Below are 20,396 nucleotides of genomic sequence, written 5' to 3'. Positions count from 1 at the left end.
GGATCGGTCAGGTGAAAATACTATAGCAAATTCACTTGCCCATATTTTAGCAATGAAATGTCTCGCAAGTGTACTGGGGCGGGCTATTATAGTGATGACAAGCAAGAGTATCATATCCACATAGATTAGTCAGTTAACTTAAGTACCTGAATCATAATCATTCACTATTTAAACGATTCAAGATTTGGTTTGGTCCTAAAATCCTAAATTACCTACCAATTCAAGCAACATAAAATAAAATAAAAGATGATTTGAAGTTTAGAAAATATGGAGAAAGAGGCGGAGTTCTAGGATCCAACTACATTAATGACTTAGTATTTCTATGATTATTAGGAAAATCGTTACTATAGAATAGGCCCTCTCTCAAGTGCATTCATCAGGTTGATTAGATTCTAATATCAAAGTTTTTTTGTTCTCGAATGCAAATAATTTAAATGATGATTGTTCACTTAACCAAGAGAAGCTTTGTATATCTATATTAATATAGTTAAACGATCACAATTCAATGGTTAGCTAAGCAAGAAAATGATTAAAAGCACAAGAATAATCAAAAAATTACAAAAGCTATGTAAAAGGTTCAATTCCAATACATCAAAACATAATCAATGTAGTATTCACCCAAAACCCTACACAAGTTGTTTAGCGACTAATGTTTGAAAGAATATCACAAATATAATCCACGGAAAACATAAGAAACATAAGCAAGATGATACCAATGTCCCAGAGATGAATTGAGCAGTGAGAATCCTTCTTCTTGATGATCAAAATCTTCACAATGGTCTTCTTTTTTTTGTTCTTGGATGAAAATTTGACAATATGGGGTTGTAGAATGTGTTGGAAATTGTGCCCTAGGTCTTTTATTCCTAGGACTGAAAAGAAGCCAGCGCCATTCTAGCAAGTCGATGAGTGTGCACCTAACGAGTCGCTGATAACTGTCTTGGTTATGGTTTTATTCCAACAAGTTGATGCAAACTCTCTGGACCTTCTTGTAATTCCAGCAAGTTGCTAGAAACTCTCTGGAAGTCAGTGTCATCCTAGCGAGTCGTTGGGTTTTTAGTTGGGTAGAAATGTCTCGAGGTCCACTTTTTTTATCCCTTTTTTCACCTAGTTAAGCTCTTTATCTACACGTTTTGCACAAAACGGTCAAAATATCAAAATAATAGAGAACAAGATATAACTATACTCCCTCCGTCCCTAAAAAGTATAAACATTATTCGGTACGGATTTTAATGTATAATTGGTAAAGTAAGAGAGAGAAGAAATATATAATGGAAGTGTAACTAGTGCTAGTGGAGAGTGGGTTCCACATCATTAGTAATGTAGTATAATGGTATAAGTTGTACAAAATATGATGTATAGCGGTAATGTATTGTTTAACTATTTCAAAATAAGAGTTCATAGTATTTTTCAGGGACGAACTAATAAGAAAATAGTTCATACTTTTCAGGAACAGAAGAAGTATTAATCATTAATCACAAACAACTAATTATGCAGAAGCTAAATAAATATCAAAATTAAAGTAAATACAGTAGTATAAGTAAACGGAAATATTAAAAGTGGCTAATTACGCAATAACTAAAAAACTCGAAGAGACTCATTATTTGGAACCGAACTGGGAAACTGAGAAGAGACTCATTATTTGGAGGCTTGGAGCATGGACTAAAGGATGGTGCCCAGAATTTCCTTTCTCACCGAGCCAAATGTGTGAGGACTTCTTAAAGCTAGAAGATGGACGGAGCATAATCACAGAAGCAACTCTGATAAACATATATGTGCATTATAGCTCGCCCTGCCTCCTAGTTAGTTGGTTGATGTTTGTTTAGTTTTTGTTTTCTTTGTTCTGCTTCGGGGGTGCATTTCCTTTGCTTAGCTTGCTTTTCCTGGTTTGAGGTTTTTTTGTTGCTTGTTTTCTTGGGCTAGTTGATACTGAACTTTGGTTCCTTTGCTCACCGATCTCTAAGCGGTTTGAGCCTTTTCTCTCGTATAAGAAAAAAACTAAAAAACTTTAAATTTAGAATGAAAAGCATATAAAAAAATTAAACTACGCATCGTGGCAATAGCTTAAAAAACTGAATGCAGTAACTAAACTCAAAATCTAAAAAGGAAAATATGTGAACTAACTAAAAATTTCTAAATACATTAAAATTCGATAATATGGATTTTTTTTAAAGTTGAAAAGCTATGTAAAAACGCCGAAATTTGTGAATGAGAGGAAAATACAAATAATATGACATTATTCCTACTCTATGAATTCAGATGATGCTGATATCAAAATCTTTTTATGTTGAAATAGCATATATCTAGAATGCTTATTCAATCAATCATACATTACTATGATTGAGAATTGTGCACTTGTGCACATCTAAATTGATCAAAATAAACACTTAATCTCCCTAATTTTCCACATGTAGGGTCTACATAAATTGAATTTAATTGTTATGGATGCTAAACATAATTATGATCCCACATCTTTACAGAAGTCTGCCCCATATTCTTGTATAGTGGAGTAGTTTCTAACTTTCTACCAAATCCGGAGTTAGAAAATATTTTAACTTATTATATATTGTTAAAAAAAAATTCAAAATATACATAAATCATAGTATAAAAAGTTTCATTCATGTTTCAATTTAGTACCTCCATTATTATGTTTGGATGTCGTTCAGTCTTTGTCAATGTAGAGTATATAATATTCTACTATTATTGTTTCATGTTGATTTAAAAAATTGTATCATTATTTTTACATTGGTGCGAAAAATTTCATCATTGTTTCATATTTCTACATCACGTAGGTAATGAATTAATGACGTTCAAACACATATGACGATGAAAGTTTTTTTATTATGCAAACTTCAAACATTTCGCACCAATATGAGACAAAGAGAAAACATTTTGTATGAATTGTGTAATTACCTCGTCAAATCCACTTCAATAGGTGATCCAGATTATATTCTAACCAAAAATTGGTCACTCCGAGACCAAATATCTTAGATTCGAGTCCATCATGAGCGAACTTAAATTTCCTATTTATATATAAAAGAGATTGTGCTACTTCATTAACTTTGCTACGCCTTCAAGAATGGTACATTGTTCTTAAGTTTTTGTTCTCTCTTCTATTGGATTCATAATTCTAATATCGTAGAACTATAAGGATTTTGTTAATAATAACGACTATGGTTTATCTATTTCCAAATTTAAGTATACTCATCGATTGATGCCAATTTTATATTCTATTCATTCCATGTTAATAGAGTCGTATTCATTTTTGGACGTTCCAACATAATAGAGTCATTTTTATTTTTGATAAAAAGTAAGAGTAATACATTTTCTCTCGTACTTTATTTTTTTTTTATCTTACTTATTTTATTCACTCTAATATTTTATTCTCTCCCTTTAACATATTAAATATAATCTACATGTCAAAAGAAACGGAAGGAATATTTTTTATATTATGGTCTCTTTTGGGGACCCTATTATTAATTTCTATCAAACGTTTAAAGAAAATCTTTACATTAAACTATACGATTAATTTTTGTTGTTAGAATATAAAGACTATTATACCGATGATTATAAAATAAATATATCGATGATTAGAAATTAGTATAATATAATATCCTCAATCCCCGTCAACGTCTATTAATGGTCAAATGGTTGACTCTTTCAAAACGGCTACAAAATCAATGTTTCTTTATAGGTTTTTTTATAAGTTTATGTTTATTATTTTATTCTAACAATTTTTTTTAATTGAACTCATGGAATTCCCAATCTATATGTACGGGATTATATTTTGGAGCGTATACTTATGAAATTTTACTATCCAAGTGTCAATTTTGAAACATGCGTGAGTGGGCAGTCGCCATCACATCAATTCCTTTCTACCATCAACTATATATGAGGTCCCCTACTTAATTAAAAGCAAAAAAAATGAAATTGAAAATAAATTTAAATAATTAAATAAAAACGCAACACCTCACTCTCTTCAATTCTAATGTGGACGCAATTAATTATGTAGTTTGATATGAAGTTAAAAATCGATCCTTTCACATGACCATCTTCAAGTCATTTTTATGGGTCGGCTTATTATTGTGGAATAGTGATTGATGATGTGAAATATTTTTGTATGGAACCGAAGACTCTTTTTCAAGATTTCAGCTGCTATTTCTACTTAGGCATCAGCAATGATGCAAGCTCAACTTTTGTATGGTTCTAAATGTACGTTGACATTCAACAATTTTAAAGTGACCACATCCCAAATTTAATGACAAAAAAATCATAATCTTTCTCCTTTTTTGGTGTCGCATTCTTAACATTACTAAGACAGATGTCTCGTGACCAAGTTTGCAACGCTTATTAATAATTTAGAAAACCCACATATACGGCCCATGATATACAAAAAAATGAGCATGATCTAATTGATATTAGTAATGTAGTATTCATTAAATTAAATCCCGATAATCGTTGCTAGAAATACAAAAAACAAAACAAATAGGCACTTTTATATCCCAATGTCTTATAAAGAAACAAAAGGTTTTTAAACATAACTTAGTGGGACGAAGAGAGTAGTTTATTTTAGTACTATGTATTATCAAACTAACGTTAATCCATTGTCTTCAAATATGTATATGAGTGTTTCTAATTTCTTTTAAGATACATAAGTAGTAAAATCAAACAATAAATTTCTTAGCCAAAATGATGTAAAAATTGGTGGATGTGATATGACTAAGCACAATCATGTAGACCTGCCCACGGTTCATGAACCGGTGGTTTCTGTTCGGAACCGCCGGTTCCGATTTTGGGAAATATGGAACCGGATCCAAACCGTGAGACTTTTTCGGTTTTGGTTTCGGTTCAAAAATCGGCGGTTTCGGTTTCGGTTTGGAACCGTCGGTTTTTGGACGGTTCGTAGGTTCGGTTTCGCGGTGTTTTTCCTTTTTTTTTTTTTGCCATGTGGTTTGAAATTATAAAATAAATTGAAAAAAGAAAATGGATAGTTTAAATTGAAGTAAGACAAATAAGGTGAAAATTATATCAATTTAATTGAATTAGAGTTGAAACTTGAAACGGACAACAATACATTACAAATTTACAATTTACATTTACAAATTACAATGTGATAAAATTTACAAACAAATTACAATGTGATATAGTAATTTACAAGTGTCGTACTCGTCTAAACGTAAACAAAAAAAACATGAAATGAGGAAAAAAGGAAAAAAAATTGAAAAGGGCTTGAGCTCAACTTAAATTTTCAAAGTTAGACTTTTCAAATTTGAGTTAAGTTGCCTACGTATCCACAATTTAATTGAGGAATCAAAGCTCACGTAGTTCTCTTACCTCGCTCACCTTTTTGGTCGGCCGTGGAACCGCCGGTTTTGGTCAACAAATCGTCTGCAAAAAGCTGAAACGTCACTTGGTGCAGTGATTCCTCGTGTCTCTTGTCGGAACTAGCGGTTCGGTCGCAGTTTCGGTTCAAAAAATTTGAAAACTAAACGAACCACGGTTCTAAAATTCACGGTTTCGGTTCGGAATATTTCTCGCAGTTCCGGTTTGGAACCATAACCGGCGGTTACGATTTCACAGTTAATTGTCGGTTCGGTAAACCTTGGGCAGGTCTACAATCATGTTATTCATGCTGTATAATTTAATTAGGGAAAGTATAATGTTGTGTCCCGACTTTTGATAATACCATCATTGTAAGATTTATGTCCCGATTTTCCAGAAATAACTAGTTGATTTTGAAAAATGTCGGAATACATATCCATCATCACTACATAGAGAAAAATTAAGGATTTTATAATTGTAAACAAATCATGTTTTTTTGGGTAGCTAACGAAGGCAAAGCCTAAAAACAAAACTAAACTACCGAATATAAGAAATGCCTATTCTATCATGCAGCAGCCAACTACGGAGCTCCATAGGGACTGTTTCTAACACATGCATTCCTCTATGAAACCTATAAGCATAATGTGACATAAAGTCAATAGCAAAATTCCCTTTTTCGGTGCACATGCTGTACCACCACGGATCAAAATCCTTCAATAACTCATGTACCTTGTGCACAATTGCCAACAGATAGATACCTCGAGGGGCTCCATAATCATAGAAACTCCGAAAAAACTATCACTCTCTACTTCCAACTTCCGAAAGCCCAAAGTTTTAGCGACTTGTAACCCATAATACATACACCAAATTTCTGCAGTCAAAATGGAACAAACTCCAATATTGGTGATAAACCCACCTTTCCAACATCTTGTAGCGTCGCAAATAGTCCACCCCCAAAAGCACAAGTCGAGCTCCCTTCCAAAGACGTATCTGTATTTAATTTGATAGAATCATGTTTTAATTCCCCGATTAGACTCATAATGAAACAACTTAACTTTAAAAATCTAAAATTATTATAAATATTCACAAATATATTTACATACTAATGTAAATAACTAGATTTTTTAAAATAAATAAAACTTATAATATATGTAAACTAGTAGGAGTTTAGATTTTATAAAATATTTTAAGAGTTTATTTTGGTAAGAAGAAATAACATCAATCGATAAAATGAAGAAATAAAGAATAAAAATATGTTTTCATTGAGGTTGGCCCATAGATTTTTTAGTTAAAAGACTAATAATTAAACCGTTAAGGCTTAAGCTACTGAATTTTATATGACATTTGTATAGAAAACAATATTCAGAAGGTCATACTCAAAAATTAATGGAACAATAAGATTCAGCATTTCCCTGTCCTGTAACATATACAATCAATCTAAAAATATTAATTCCAAAATAGCATTATATCCATTTGCACAATAAATTGTTTTCTTTCAGAGTAGTAGGATATAATTATGTGAACCAGAAATGCCTAGCACGTAACCTCAAAAGTAGATTGATTTCATTTTCAAACTTCATTGATCTTTATTTTAGTTGTAATTGACTCAATGTCACTAGAAATTCCAGCTTGTACTGTGTATATTTAGCGTTTGGTGTTACACTAAATACCAAAATAGAGTAATGAAAAAGTTTTACAACCATCTCTAACAATATTACTTTAAATATCAAAATAGAGTAGTAAGAGTAGTTTTAATGGTAGTGTAAATCTATCCATTTTAGGTTTCTGAACAAGATATATCTATTTTTAAATTTACACTAAAACAAATTTAAACTATTTTTTCTAATTTTTTTAATATAAAAGTAAGTCAATAAAAATATTTATTTTAAGTTTGATTTTAGTATAAATATAGTTGAAGCAAAATCACTTTTTAATATTCCTTTATTTATATTTTCATTTTGAGGTGTCAGCAAAAAATAGTTCCATCTAAAAATAAAAAAGTGTTTCGCAAATTAATAGCACCACTTTTTTTCTCTTTATCATACCTTATTCAACTTTTCTCAGTATCTCTTACTTTTCTAATTTTTATTATATATGTGATATTTATCCTTGGAACTACTATTTTTTATTGATGGAGAGAATATGATATTTACACTAAAAATGTAGTGCAGTAGTATTTTAATTTGATACTCCCTTCGTCCGTGAAAAAATATTTCATTTTGCCATTTCAGGCTGTCCGGGATTTAAAGTCTTATTTACCGTTTTTCATTCTAAGTAAGTAGAGCCCCCATTCACCTAAATCATTACTCACATTTTATTATAAAATCAATACTTCACTCTGTATATCCTCACAAAAAATAGACAAATTTGTAAATAACACAGATTTTAATGTGCAATTAGTAAAGTAAGAGAGAAATGAAAAAAAAGTAAGAGAGGGAAAAAAAGGTAGTGAGAGCAGTATAAGTTGATTGTAAGGCCCACATTATTAGTGATGTTTAATTGGTTAAAAACTTTCCTTATTTAGACTTTGTCTTATTTTGGGAATGACCTAACATGATAAAACTAATCTATTTTTATAAGATTGAGGAAGTATATAAAAGTGAAAGTTCATATTTTACTAACTTATTTTTCTATTTTTCTTCATAAAATTAAACAATTTCTTAAAACTCATTATGAGTTAAAATAAGATTATGAACGGCTAACGGACAGAGTACCTTTTTTGTTGAGTGACTTTAGCATTAAGATTTGACTTTTTTGATTTTCCAAAATTTTTGGATTTATCAAAGTCTTGAAATTATTTCAAACATGCACAAAATTAATTAACATAAAGACATTTAACAATATAGATAAAGTGATTAATCAGAAAACTAGAGTAAACCATAGTGAGATAAAACAATGAATATGGTTTCAAAACTGACTAATATAAAGTGATAATTTCTACTTCTATATATTCTTAATCTTATAGCTTACATAATAATTATATAAATATCAATATTCATTTTCGTAAACCATCATTACGGAAATGAAAGGAAGAAATTAAATCTATGGAACAGAGGAAGAAACAAGATCGGGCCCATTTTGAATGGGTGTAAGCCTGTTCATGACCCAAAATACATGGTCCAATATGACCTAAAATCTATGAACTAATTTATTAAAATTATATTCTCCAAATTAAATTTAAATTTTATATTAACAGAGAATTTTAATCTCGATTGAGCTCAAAATAAATTTTATAATGTTAATGAGTCTTCTGAGTTTTCCAATTCACAATTCAAGCTTTGACTTAAAGCAAGCAAAGGACTGAGTCAATCTTATTAATACTCAACCAAATTGCATCCACTTCACCTCTTAGATTAAGAAGTAGTAACAACACTAATACACCTCCCTCAAAAAGAAATTAACAAGAAGCATAACATGTCACAACACTAAATCATGAGATTGCTAGGCAATAAACTAACTTATATTGTTACAGTTCAAGTACTAATGTCAGCTACAACTGATACAGATATCGTTCTGCAACAGTGATTTTCTATCGTCATGTCACAACCTACATATTGAAAAAAAAAATGAAGAAGGTAAGATTGCATACTAAATAAAAATCTTTTACGACAGATTGACTGCGAAAAAAAACATGTAACCTTCGATGTGTAGCAGATTCAATCAGCATGTTCGCGGAAACGTATGATTTTGTTAATGAAAGGCTTCTCCTTTCGATAGCTGAAGACAAGAGTGCCATTATTAGAAACATCAAAGCTACTCGATTGGAAGACAGTCACGAAAAAATCCACAGTAATACTCACATTACATATGCAGATACAATGAAACAGGACAAACCGAAAGAGAGATGCACAGCAAAGGTGGCCCAGAATTTATCTCGATCAAGATATAGCCTTTCAAAGACGAAGGTGGCAAAACCTGAAACCAGAAGAAACTCATACCCACCAGGCAAACAACTTTTAAAGGAAAAGGAGGAGGATTCCTGCGAAGACGACACACAATGAGCTATGGTTCATCGTATCCACAAGCTGCAATGCTTCAAAAGAAGGCATATAAGTGGCATATTATAGGCATACCTTGAAAAACTGTCTGATGAAAATTGCTGAGTAGACTATCCGCAAGATCATGTCTTTTTATTGAACGTCAAGGAAGAAAATTTTTTGAATGATCAATTAATTATCACCATTGTTATATGTGCTGCTACTTAACATAATAAACTACATCAAGCAGAAGTATGGCAGATTAGAATGGCCTATAGTAATATTTAGAAAATTCGTAAAGGATACTCAAGGAATTTGCTAATATCAAGCCGATTGCACCTGCTGATCTTATAAGTAAGACATTCATGACCAGGTAAATCAACGAGAAGATTAGCAATGCGTCGTTCGATCGTTTAAGTTGATTCTCTGTTGCAACTGCGTGCAAAAATGCTTCAGATGTTCCTGATAGATAAGATTATGATCAGTCAAACAACTTTAGCCATGTAGTTGTCCTTAAATAGCTAGAAACTATTAGTATTGTTCTTCCAGAAACTGCAAAACCAATTTTGTTGCCGAAAAATAATCAAAGAGCAGCAGCATAAAACACAATGACCCCAAAACAAGAAAAACAGTATAATATAGTGTCAAGACTCATAGGAAAGATGAGGGATATACTGAAAGAGTAGAAAGTACAATCATTTACCATTCATGGCTATAACTATCACGTAAAGGCAAAAATATTGGAGTGCTGTAGAAGCTTCTCCGTCACTCCATTTCCTGCCATACAGCAATCTGATGAGGGAGTAGGAGTAACTTGGACCAAATGCAATAACCACCAGACCTGCAAAATAGAGTAATCATAGGTATCTTCAAAGAACAAAAGGTACACAGCTAGGAAGCAAGACAATTGCAGTATACCTATTAGCAAAACAAGCTTTAGTGCATCTGTAAGACTCCTCGCAAGATTTTTCACTTTTTTTTTGGGATCTCCTGCGTGGACACAAAGTTAGAAAGTTAACATGCATCTTAGAAATGAATGCTCATGTTTATCTATAATGAGGCTAAATATTGTAAACTGTAAAACAGCCATAACCAGGCTTCAACAATTTGCACAATTTGCCAAATAAAATTAATTTTATTGCATGACAATGCTTTTTGAACAATCTATAAGAATCGTTTGTTCATTTTTCTGTCTTACCTTAAAATAATAAAGCCAATTCATGTCTATTATCAAACAATGTAATCTACTGTTCTTTCCCAATCTCTACCAAAGCTAATCTCACCCGTATACCTTTAGATTAATAGCTTAGGCAAGCATAAAATCTACAGAAGCACTAAAAATTGGCCAAAAGACCCCCATACAACTTTGATGGACTACTACAGTCAAATCTAGCATCAGAATTGCTGCTTATGAGATTATTGAAGTTATTTCCAGTAGCATAGGATAACAAAATATGGGAAAGTCACACTTTAATACCTAAAGAAAATAAAAATCTGAACCATCAACTTTTAACAGTCACATCATGGAGTTCGATTTCCAGCAACAGAAATCGCACGTGGCATGCCGAAAGCTGAGGCATTGTTTGGATGCGCACTCATTTTTAATTTCTTTTGTCTAATCCAGTTCAGCTTTATATAAGGGAAGACACCCCCCCCCCACACACACTTTATCACATCAGATAAGCATGTCAGCATATAAACAACAACCACCAAGTAAATTCTAATAATTGTACACCAAATCATTGTTGATTGCAGAATAGATATACACATTGGCATGCCAGAAATAAAGTTCTCATAAAAGAAGAGGTATAAACCTGAGGCAGACCTTGCAAAAGTCATATAAGAACTTTCTTCGAATGGAAGAAAAATCAACCTCACCACTAAGCTTCCTGCAAGAAAAACATCTTAGTTTTTTTGGATTACTGACTGACTAGCGATTAAAAAAAATTCTAAAATAGGTAAATCTCGCACGCATATCCAATATCATTTATCAAGCAAGCATCCATTTGAAAATAATCTTATCCTTGCAAATGAAATATAGAAAAGAACACAAGAAAAACGTGCATGGTCAACTTACCAAGTTTGTCGACTAGTCCATAGACTGCTTGGTTATATGGTGTATCCAACCAAACAAGGACAAACTTTTCACCTTCCTGAAGAATAAACTTTCGGAAAGATTGAAGAGTAAAAATCATACACATGTTGGCAAGCGGACGGTCATAACTCGTTGTATTTCCTACCCTGAAAAGCAGTATCAAAAAAAAAAACTCGAAGTAAATAAATGAGAAAAGTGATTGTTCTATTGAACTTACAAAAATATTACTACATCTTGAAATTACAATCATTATGCATGTTGGAAGAATACACCAAGGGTTTTGTATGCTAGAAAAAGCTAGATAGACAATACTATGTGGTTCAAATGCTACAAGATTATCCAGATTGACACCATTTTGAGATCTTACCCCAGAATGTCCACGTAGAATAAAAGATAAGGTAGTAACCATATAACAATTCATAAAACAAAACCCAGCTGACTTCCTCTGACCACTAGCTATTGAACAATCATCCTATTCAGTCTCAAAATAAAACACCTAAGTACTTGAAACAAAGATGGAGTTATATAATACTACCTCCATCCTCGAAAAGCATAAACTTTTGAAACGGCACGAGTTATAATGCACAAATGGTAAAGTAAGAGAAAAGAATTGGTAAAGTAAGAGAGAGGAAAAGAAAAATGGGTAAAGTAAGAGAGAGGAAGAGAAAAAGTAGCGGAAGAAGTGTTAGTGCATTGTGGGGTCCACGTCCTAAAATAGAAAGATTAAAAGTTTCTATTTTTAAGGGATGGCCCAAAATGGAAATAGTTTCTATTTTAAGGGACGGAGGTAGTAGAATTAGAGTATGACATGAATAAAGGAATGTGAAAGAGAAACTAAATTTCCAGGCAACAGAGTAGATCATGAAAACAATAGTCTCCAATACACTTCAATAAATAATTATCTTAGATGTTACTTGTTAGCCATTTGATTTTCCATGTTATGTTCTTTGTGGAAAATAAGTGCAGCTCAGTACAATGGAGGCCACAAAGATTATAATACCTGAATGGAAAGAGAATGGAGGATTTATAGACTTGAAAGAGAAGAAAGTAGCCCCAGTAACCCAAGAAAATAGATGCTCCATATGCAACCTGTGACAGTGCAAATACAATTGCTTTCTCCTGTAGTTCATATAATACTTGATTAGTTGGAAGTTACAGTGCAACTCAGTTGAAGACCAAAGAAAACACATAAAAGTTCTAGCACAATAATACTCGTGAATATCTGTATTTTAATAATTAAAGGCACTCGAGAATATGAGAGAGACGATTTGTTTGCACAATCAAGAAAAGAACATACGAATTGATCATTACAGAGGGGATCTGCTTCAATTTTTAGGGTGTGAGCCTTAAGGGGCCAGATGAGAGACCAATTAGTTTTTTTATGGTGTCAAGATTGAGCCAGCAAAAATCGACATAGTTTGAGGTTGCATGAACCTAATTCCCTAAATAATAAAGGGCAGTATAAATTCCATTGGATGAAAGTATTAAGCATACAGTTTTAGTAAAATATAATTTGCTTGATTCTTCACTAAAATAGGTCAGGACAGTAAGAACTCCTCTATGATTGAGAATGCAAAGCATAGCTCTACTACTTACCAGGCTTGGCTGCTTCAGGATGAGAATATATGTTATCATACAGCGTGAAAGAGTGGCAGCAGTTTCAACAAGAAGCCGCAATTTCAGAAGAACCAATGTCTGGGACAAAATATAAAACGGTTCTGCCAGTAGCTCAAGAATGCATGCAAAACCTGCATATGCACAAATAGATAAAATATGTCTTAAACAGAGAGAAAAGTAAGATGATGACTGTATTATATGCCACTTAACCATTATGTTCCCAAAGAAGAGCAGCTGATTGAATAAAACACCACTTAATGCTCTATGTATCTCAAAGTTGAAGAGTAATATATTTTGCTAATAGCAACAACCTTAGAATGATTCAACATCAGAAGTTAGTTGGACCAGAAGAGACCAATATACTTTGCTTCTACTATTATTAAACAATCACTAGCTCACTATCGCATTTTAAATATTAATATATTAAATGCAAGACTTCTAATATCAGAATTGTCTTAATATTGTGTAGCACCAAAGCACCACATCCCTGAAACTCTAGGTCTGTAGGCTTACCATTAATCAAGATAGCATGTCCATATGGACTAGAATAACTTAGATCTTGCCACCAGAATACAAATATGCATGCTCCAAGTGTAACCAGTATTCCTATAGGCAAAGTTATCCAGGACACTTTCAAAATTTTAGCAGCATTTGCTCCTGTTGCTGAAGCTCCATCACTGATTAATCCATTTTCAGAGTACATTCAGATAACCAAACACAACTAAATAAGTAAATATCCATGCATATTCTGGCATTTAAAACATTTACATCAGAAAAAATCATCAAAGGCCCGAACATTGGCAAACATATGTGTTTTTTTTTAAAATTAGCAGAAGAAGCACATAACCTGAAACGTGATCTGAACTGTAAGTTTCTACTTGTAGATCATTTTACATCTGTTATTACCACAATAAAGAAATCATAATTTAACTAGATTTTGGATGAAAAAACTGAATTACATAAAACATTTTTATGCACTGATGAAGTTGTTCTATGTTAAGTAATGACACTGAACATTCATGAAAAGATGGACACGTATCACATCAATGGAAGTCATTAGGTAATTAAGGGAAGCAAGCAAATCCAGACTGAAGGTAAGTGAGCACAGAGAGCAGGTACATGAAAACAAGACTAAAATACGGATAATAGGGCATCGCAGTAATAAAAGCATTTAAGAATACCATTTGATATCTTCCCGCATGCATGCTCTCCGGAATCCCTCTCTACTAAGAAACAATATGCAGGTAACAAACAAATGGAACTGGACGGCATAAACCTGCATTGTTTCAAGAAACACTTAGATGCCATTCAGTTGCTATGACTCATTAATTCATTATGATCTTCCATCTATGATTAAGTTGTCAGGTTATTTTAGTAGGAGGGGTGGCTACGACTCATTATCATATGATTATCCATCTAAGATTAAGTTGTTAGATTCAACCTCATGAACCGAACATAATACATATTCAATCATGAGATACAATCTTGCAAATCGAACGGGCCCTTAGTGTTAGATAGTACTTCAAAAAAAAAAAATGATGAACGCAAGCATAGTTAGCAAGAAATATTGTGAGAATATCAAAGTCCAATGAACTAAGAAACATATTAACTAATTCAAGTACACATAATTTAAATAACAAGTGTAATAATGAAAAACAAAAGGTTAGATGTCATGCTTCTGAACATCGAAATCTTTCCCAAACAATGTAAAGTGGACACAGGTCATATGAATCATTAGAACTGAAATTACAATTCAGATTAATTGCCTTTAAATTATGTTAATGCCCAAATCACTTGAAATTTAATCGAAACAAGAAATAGTCAATTTCGATCCTCCACACCCACCCCATAGAGATTCTTGGCTGTTGAAATCAAACAGATTAACAATCATTTATAATTCTGTATGTCCATTTTTGTTCAACAAGTGATTTCTCTAACCATACAACAATTAAGTAACTCCTAAATTTCCCTAAAAAAGTTATGACAAAATTCACATTCATTTCGCCAAAAAGAGATTAATATTATCATAATACAATTACCGCATAATCTTCCTCAGATAAGTGTCTGACAATCCAGGAGTTGAATATGAATGGGATTCCCCTCGCCAGAAACTGCGTTGCTACAAAGTAAACACTATAACACGTAAATACTGTATCACAAACTCAATAACTGGAGATAGAGATGAACGTGAAAATTGTAAAACCTAATAAGTATTTAAAAGTGCGCTGCAAACTCGCAGATGTGCCGCCATCCGCACTTGACATCTCCGAAACCATGTTTTCCCCGTTGATTTTAATCTCTATGCTTTGGTTTCTTAACTTCTAGCAATCTTCAGAGACATTGTATGATGAATTTTCGTTAGTTTGGAGTGCCACAGCAAGTAATTGAACTCAATTGAATTGAGGATTAGGCTTTTGACAAACCTAAACAGGAAAATAGATTAAATGGGTCAAAATTGAGTGCATAAACAAATGAATTAAGTGAGTGCAGGAGGACATTACCATTTGAAAAGGTTTGAGCAGCCAACCAAATCGACTACGCAATTGCAGTGATCGGAATTACGATCACGGCGGCCGCCTTAAGCTAGTCCAGGCAGACTTTCTGTTTTTCTGTTAAAATAAAAATGCTGACTTTTTTCTTTTAATGAAGAAGAAAACTCGATGTTTAAAAGAGCAGAATAAGAGAGAGATGGGCTGAATATTATATTACTGAGCCCAAATTAAGAAAATTGGATTGTGAATTAGTACATCGTCTAAGATACACGGTTCTTTTGAGTTCTTTTTTCACGCGTTTGAAAAAATGATACTCTCTTCGTCCCATTAAAGATGAGTCATTTTTTTTTTTTAGTTTGTCTCGATCAAAATAACTCATTACTAAGGACTCGTTCACCTACCTTCATTTTTAATGAATAGATAAATAACTTGGTCTTAAATGGAGTGGTATGGCCCACATATTCCAATTTTATTTCAGATGTTCACTGATCACGATATTAAACTATAATTGCATTTTCCATGATTTTTTATTTTCTTAAAAAGTCCCCCACTTCAGTGGTTTACCTAAATTACCCTCCAAAATTCCCAAAATCATTTCAGTAGCGGGAAAGCAAAAAAATGGGCGCCACTTTGGAATTTTTCAGCAGCCCCCATTCTACAAAAAGGGGTTTTGGGCTACGTCGCTTGCTTTACAGGAATCAAAACTCTTGTTCAACTGGTAATAGGTATGCTCGAATTAGTAATGTTCTTATGTGATTTACTTTAGAATTGGTTGGATTTTGAGTGTAGTGGCCCAATTGGTTTACTTATGTCTCTGCGTCTGTTAATTGTCAACACATCTTCGGCGAGATTTTTCGCGGAATGATTAGCAGGGTATCGTACACAAAGATGCAGCGAGGAGGAGTGAGAATTTGCCCTAGCGATTTTGGGGGAAACTTGAGAGGGGGGAATGAAAAACCAATTTGGGTGAAATGAAGCTGAGGGGTAAAAACGGAATCTTACATCTATTACTGATTTGAATTTTGGGCAATTTTTCTAATGAACAGTGCGGGCCGAGGATATTTTGTAGGGCCAACAAGTAATTCATCTTGGAAAGTAGACGTAAGAATAACTACAGAAATTGAGCCTAAACTTGCTATATCTTACATAGTGAACGGGTCCTAAAAGTGGAAACATCTTTCTTTTTATTTTATTCTCTCTTACTTTACTCTCCTCACTTCACACACAAAATAAAGTTGCATAAATTCTGGTGCCGCCCAAGGACGGGGTCATCTTCATTAGAATGGAGGGAGTAATAAATAGTTAAATTAGAGAGAAAGAAAAATTAGCAGAGTGAATAATAGTATAATAGAAACTCACCACTTTATTATTCTCTCTTAGTCCGCGAATATGAGTCTCATTATTCCATTTTGGTGCGAATAGGAGTCTCGATTCGTTATCATCACAAATAGTCGTAAGAGCCTCACATTTTATGAATATTACTAAATCATTTCACTCACATATTATTTAAAGCTAATAGTGGGACCTATATATCACACTAACTTTTTCACTCACTTTTTTTTAATAATTTTTAAAACTCAAGTTGGAAAGAAATGAGACTCCTAATAATGGATGAAAGGAGTACATATTACTCCAATTGAGACAAAGTCAATATTCCCTCCGTCCCATAATAGATGTCACACTTTCCTTTTTAGTTATTCCACAAAAGATATCATTTTTTTTTTTTGAAAAAAGTTCTCTCTCACATTAATGTAAATATACTCCCTCCGTCCCCAAAGAGTATAAACTTTGAATTCGGTACGGGTTTTAATGCATTATTAGTAAAGTAAGAGAGAGAGATAGATAGAGAAATTTTTTAAGTATTGTTAGTGGAGAATGTGTCCCAACTCATTAGAGCATTCACAGTGGGGCGGACTATAGCCCGCCCTAAGCGACGCCCTATGCACCGCCACGTCAGCATTTTATCCTCCGCCACTTCCACCTGCCATGGGGCGGACTATAGCCCGCCCTAAGCAACGCCCTAAGCATTTTACTTCTATTTTGTATTTATTATATAATTTATGCAAATATATCAAGCAAAATAAATATAAAAAAAAAAACACAATTAATGCAAATCCTACATTTACTTAATTAAAAAAAAATTGCAAAATAAGAAATTAAAAAAAAGGTTACAAAAGAAATAAAAAAAAAGTGCACTAAATCCGGTCTAGAGTAGTCCCAATCTGCGGGTGAGGCCATCGATCATCCATTGGATGCCTTCGATTTGAGCCAGGTTGGTCGTCTGCATCAGGGCGTTGTGTGCGTCCAACAACGTCCTGTAGTCGGAGGAGGCCACCAAATCAGTGTAGGCATGGGACGCAGCCGAAGTCTCGGTCGGGTTCGCGCTCAGGGTCGAGCTCGGGGCCGGGCTTGCGGCATGGTCAGGCAGCGCCGTGGCGGATGTGGTCGCCTTGCCCTTGGCCTTGGCAGCCTTGATGTCAGGGGGATGATGGGATATCGGAGTGCCGGAACTCTCATCCTCGAACATCGGATTGTTGAGGTCCATTGGAGACGTGCCGCTCTCGCTGCTTGTATAATCAGCGAAGGTGCGCTTCGACGCCCTTTTCTTCGCCACCGTCGATTGTGGAATCATACCACCAACGAACTTCTGCTTCTCCTTCAAGATCGCCCAGGACTGGTAGTGCTTGAAGTCGTCGTACAATGACGTGTACGATCTCACCGCTTTGTCGCGCACATCCGACAAACTCTCGCCGTTGGCCTGCTCCCTCTCGCACTTGTCGTACTTCCCCGCGAACAGATTGACATGCTTCTTGATTTGATCCCAGTGCTTGCCTCGTTGGGGCGGCTTGGCCTCGTTGTACTTTTTGGCGATGCGCTCCCAATATGCCGTAACCTTCTTGTTGTTGGCGAACACCGGATCCTCTGACACATCAATCCAACATCTTGTCAAGACGAAGGATTCGTCCGCGGCGTAGTTCGTCCTTCCCGGGGCGAACTCTTCACACATAGCCATTTGCGGCAACTTCTGGGCTCGTGCCTTGGGCCGCCTCTTCTTGGTGGCGGAGCCCGACACGGCGGTGCCATCGTCCGCGACGCATCGTCCGCCCCATTGTGGATGCTCATAGAGAGAAAATAGTTTCCAAAATTGAAAATTCATATTCTTTGGGGACGGACGAAAAAAGGAAATAGTGCATACTCTTTAGGGACGGAGGGAATACTATTTTCTCTTTCCACCTTATACACAAAACAACATCCAGTAAAATCCCATGTCATTCTTCAACTATGCCATTTATTATAGGACGAAATATAATTTATCCCGTAAAATCCCATGTCATTTTGCCATCTATTATGAGACGGCGTACAATTTAGGTTTAGAGACTGGAAAAAATCAATATCGTGCAACCATTTATTGCGCTCTACATAATCAATATAACCACTCCGACACTGATTTTCCACTGCAACTTGTGATATATACTAATACTATTACTCCATATTTGTTTTTCTTCTTAGATTTTTTTTAGTTTACGATTACACTAGTTTTAGCATATGGTGAGAACTGAGAACACTGAGAAGTATAAGAATAAATCGAAGGTTAATTAACACTAATGATTTGTGAAATTCTATGCAGTTCGGATTCTGATTGCACAGAGGAAAAATGTAAATTTGGGCTCCAAATATTAAAGATTTGTTCTACTCTACCATGTTGTTGAAGTTCTTATATTGTAGTATAACACCTAAAACTAGCACTATTTACAATATGTGTGCCGCACGCAATAAGTTATTAATGGTCTACTAAAAATTACTCCATGTGTCACAATAAAAGTTCCATAGGTTTCGGTTATAAATAGAACCTAATAATTCAAATGCCTTACACTTTTTCCCTTTAGGTAATTATAGTATCTACAATATTCAGCTGATTAATTCAAGCATCTAAATTTATGTTGTGTTAGGGCTTTACGCCCATAAATCATAATGAGCAAACCCAATGACTTTAGCACTGCCATTTAGGAGACGGTTCAAGCCTCCATATTATAACATCCAAATTGAATGTTACTAAAAGTAGGCCTTCGGTTCGGTTCCTAACCAAATCGATTGATTGGTTAACCAAAACTACAAGAACCGGAATCAGAACTCAAGCATTTTTGGCCGGTTCTACCCGATTAATGTTACATTTTTAAAAAATAAATATTGTTGTTGGGAGAGCCTCAATCCTAGGCATCCAGCATGTGAGGTGTGGTGTTGTACCGCTTGGCTACACGAACACATGTTATTGTATCTCTTCTCATTTTATTTATATATATATTATTGACATTATTGATCATTACAATTATAAAATTAGGATCAACTTAAAATTTAAATTTAATACGGTTGCTCAAGTAGAACCAAAAACCGAATCCACTTGATCCGGGCCCGGAACCGCCAATTTAACTGATGCGAAACAATTCAATTACTCCTCATTTAACCGATAACAAATTACTCGTTTAAGCAGTTCTAACCTAAAATCAAATCCGAGTGAATCCCAAACCCGGAATTGAAGCGAAAACTGATTTAAAATGATTATGATATGCACAAACAATAAAAATAAATCCTATACCCGCAATTGCACTCTCTAAGGTTCGGGAGATAGTGCCACGAAAACTAGTTCGATTTCTACTTGTGTGATTTCATACTCGACAATGATCCAATAAGGGAAATCTCCGTTTATTTTTGCAAGTTCATACGTACATTATGATTTCAACAATTTAATTATCTCACGTAATAAAGTTCTCTTAGAACAAGGTAGACAACATACACAATGGAGAAACGTCCATCCGTCAAAACTCGACGTAATTTTTCCTTAAAAACACAGATGAAAACAGATACTACTAAATGAGATCCCAAATTCATACGAAATTG

At 34.0% G+C, this 20,396-nt stretch overlaps 1 protein-coding gene across 4 annotated transcripts; it reads right to left on the bottom strand.

Annotated features, from left to right (window-relative positions):
• Window positions 1–8,602: 8,602 nt before the first annotated feature.
• Window positions 8,603–15,651, bottom strand: LOC125211083 (protein RFT1 homolog). 4 transcript variants are annotated; one of them, XM_048110769.1, is made up of 16 exons: window positions 15,510–15,651; window positions 15,212–15,431; window positions 15,048–15,127; window positions 14,190–14,284; window positions 13,522–13,685; window positions 12,988–13,139; window positions 12,392–12,510; window positions 11,374–11,537; window positions 11,111–11,185; window positions 10,215–10,286; window positions 10,000–10,137; window positions 9,603–9,758; window positions 9,393–9,445; window positions 9,120–9,298; window positions 8,958–9,036; window positions 8,603–8,866 (listed from the first exon to the last, which is right to left on the bottom strand). In XM_048110769.1, the coding sequence occupies exons 2-15, from the start codon at window positions 15,282–15,284 to the stop codon at window positions 8,976–8,978; spliced, it is 1,581 nt and encodes a 526-aa protein (XP_047966726.1). In that variant the 5' UTR covers window positions 15,285–15,431; window positions 15,510–15,651; the 3' UTR covers window positions 8,603–8,866; window positions 8,958–8,975. The 4 variants fall into 4 exon arrangements, with proteins under 4 accessions (XP_047966726.1, XP_047966728.1, XP_047966727.1 ...); XM_048110771.1 differs by having other exon boundaries at window positions 9,154–9,298; XM_048110770.1 differs by having other exon boundaries at window positions 15,212–15,337; window positions 15,510–15,648.
• Window positions 15,652–20,396: the final 4,745 nt, after the last annotated feature.

The sequence above is a fragment of the Salvia hispanica genome, chromosome 3, assembly GCF_023119035.1.
Source record: "Salvia hispanica cultivar TCC Black 2014 chromosome 3, UniMelb_Shisp_WGS_1.0, whole genome shotgun sequence".
Classification (NCBI taxonomy): domain Eukaryota; kingdom Viridiplantae; phylum Streptophyta; class Magnoliopsida; order Lamiales; family Lamiaceae; genus Salvia; species Salvia hispanica.
This window is presented reverse-complemented; position numbering and strand designations above follow the sequence as displayed.

Excerpts from the sequence above, each read along its gene's own strand:
- LOC125211083 (XM_048110769.1), bottom strand. The coding sequence starts at position 15,284 with ATGGTTTCGGAGATGTCAAGTGCGGATGGCGGCACATCTGCGAGTTTG. Across the intron at positions 9,759-9,999 it reads GATAGTTATAGCCATGAATG|GAACATCTGAAGCATTTTTG; the intron begins GTAAATGATTGT and ends CTTATCTATCAG. Across the intron at positions 9,446-9,602 it reads GATATTAGCAAATTCCTTGA|ACATGATCTTGCGGATAGTC; the intron begins GTATCCTTTACG and ends TTCAATAAAAAG.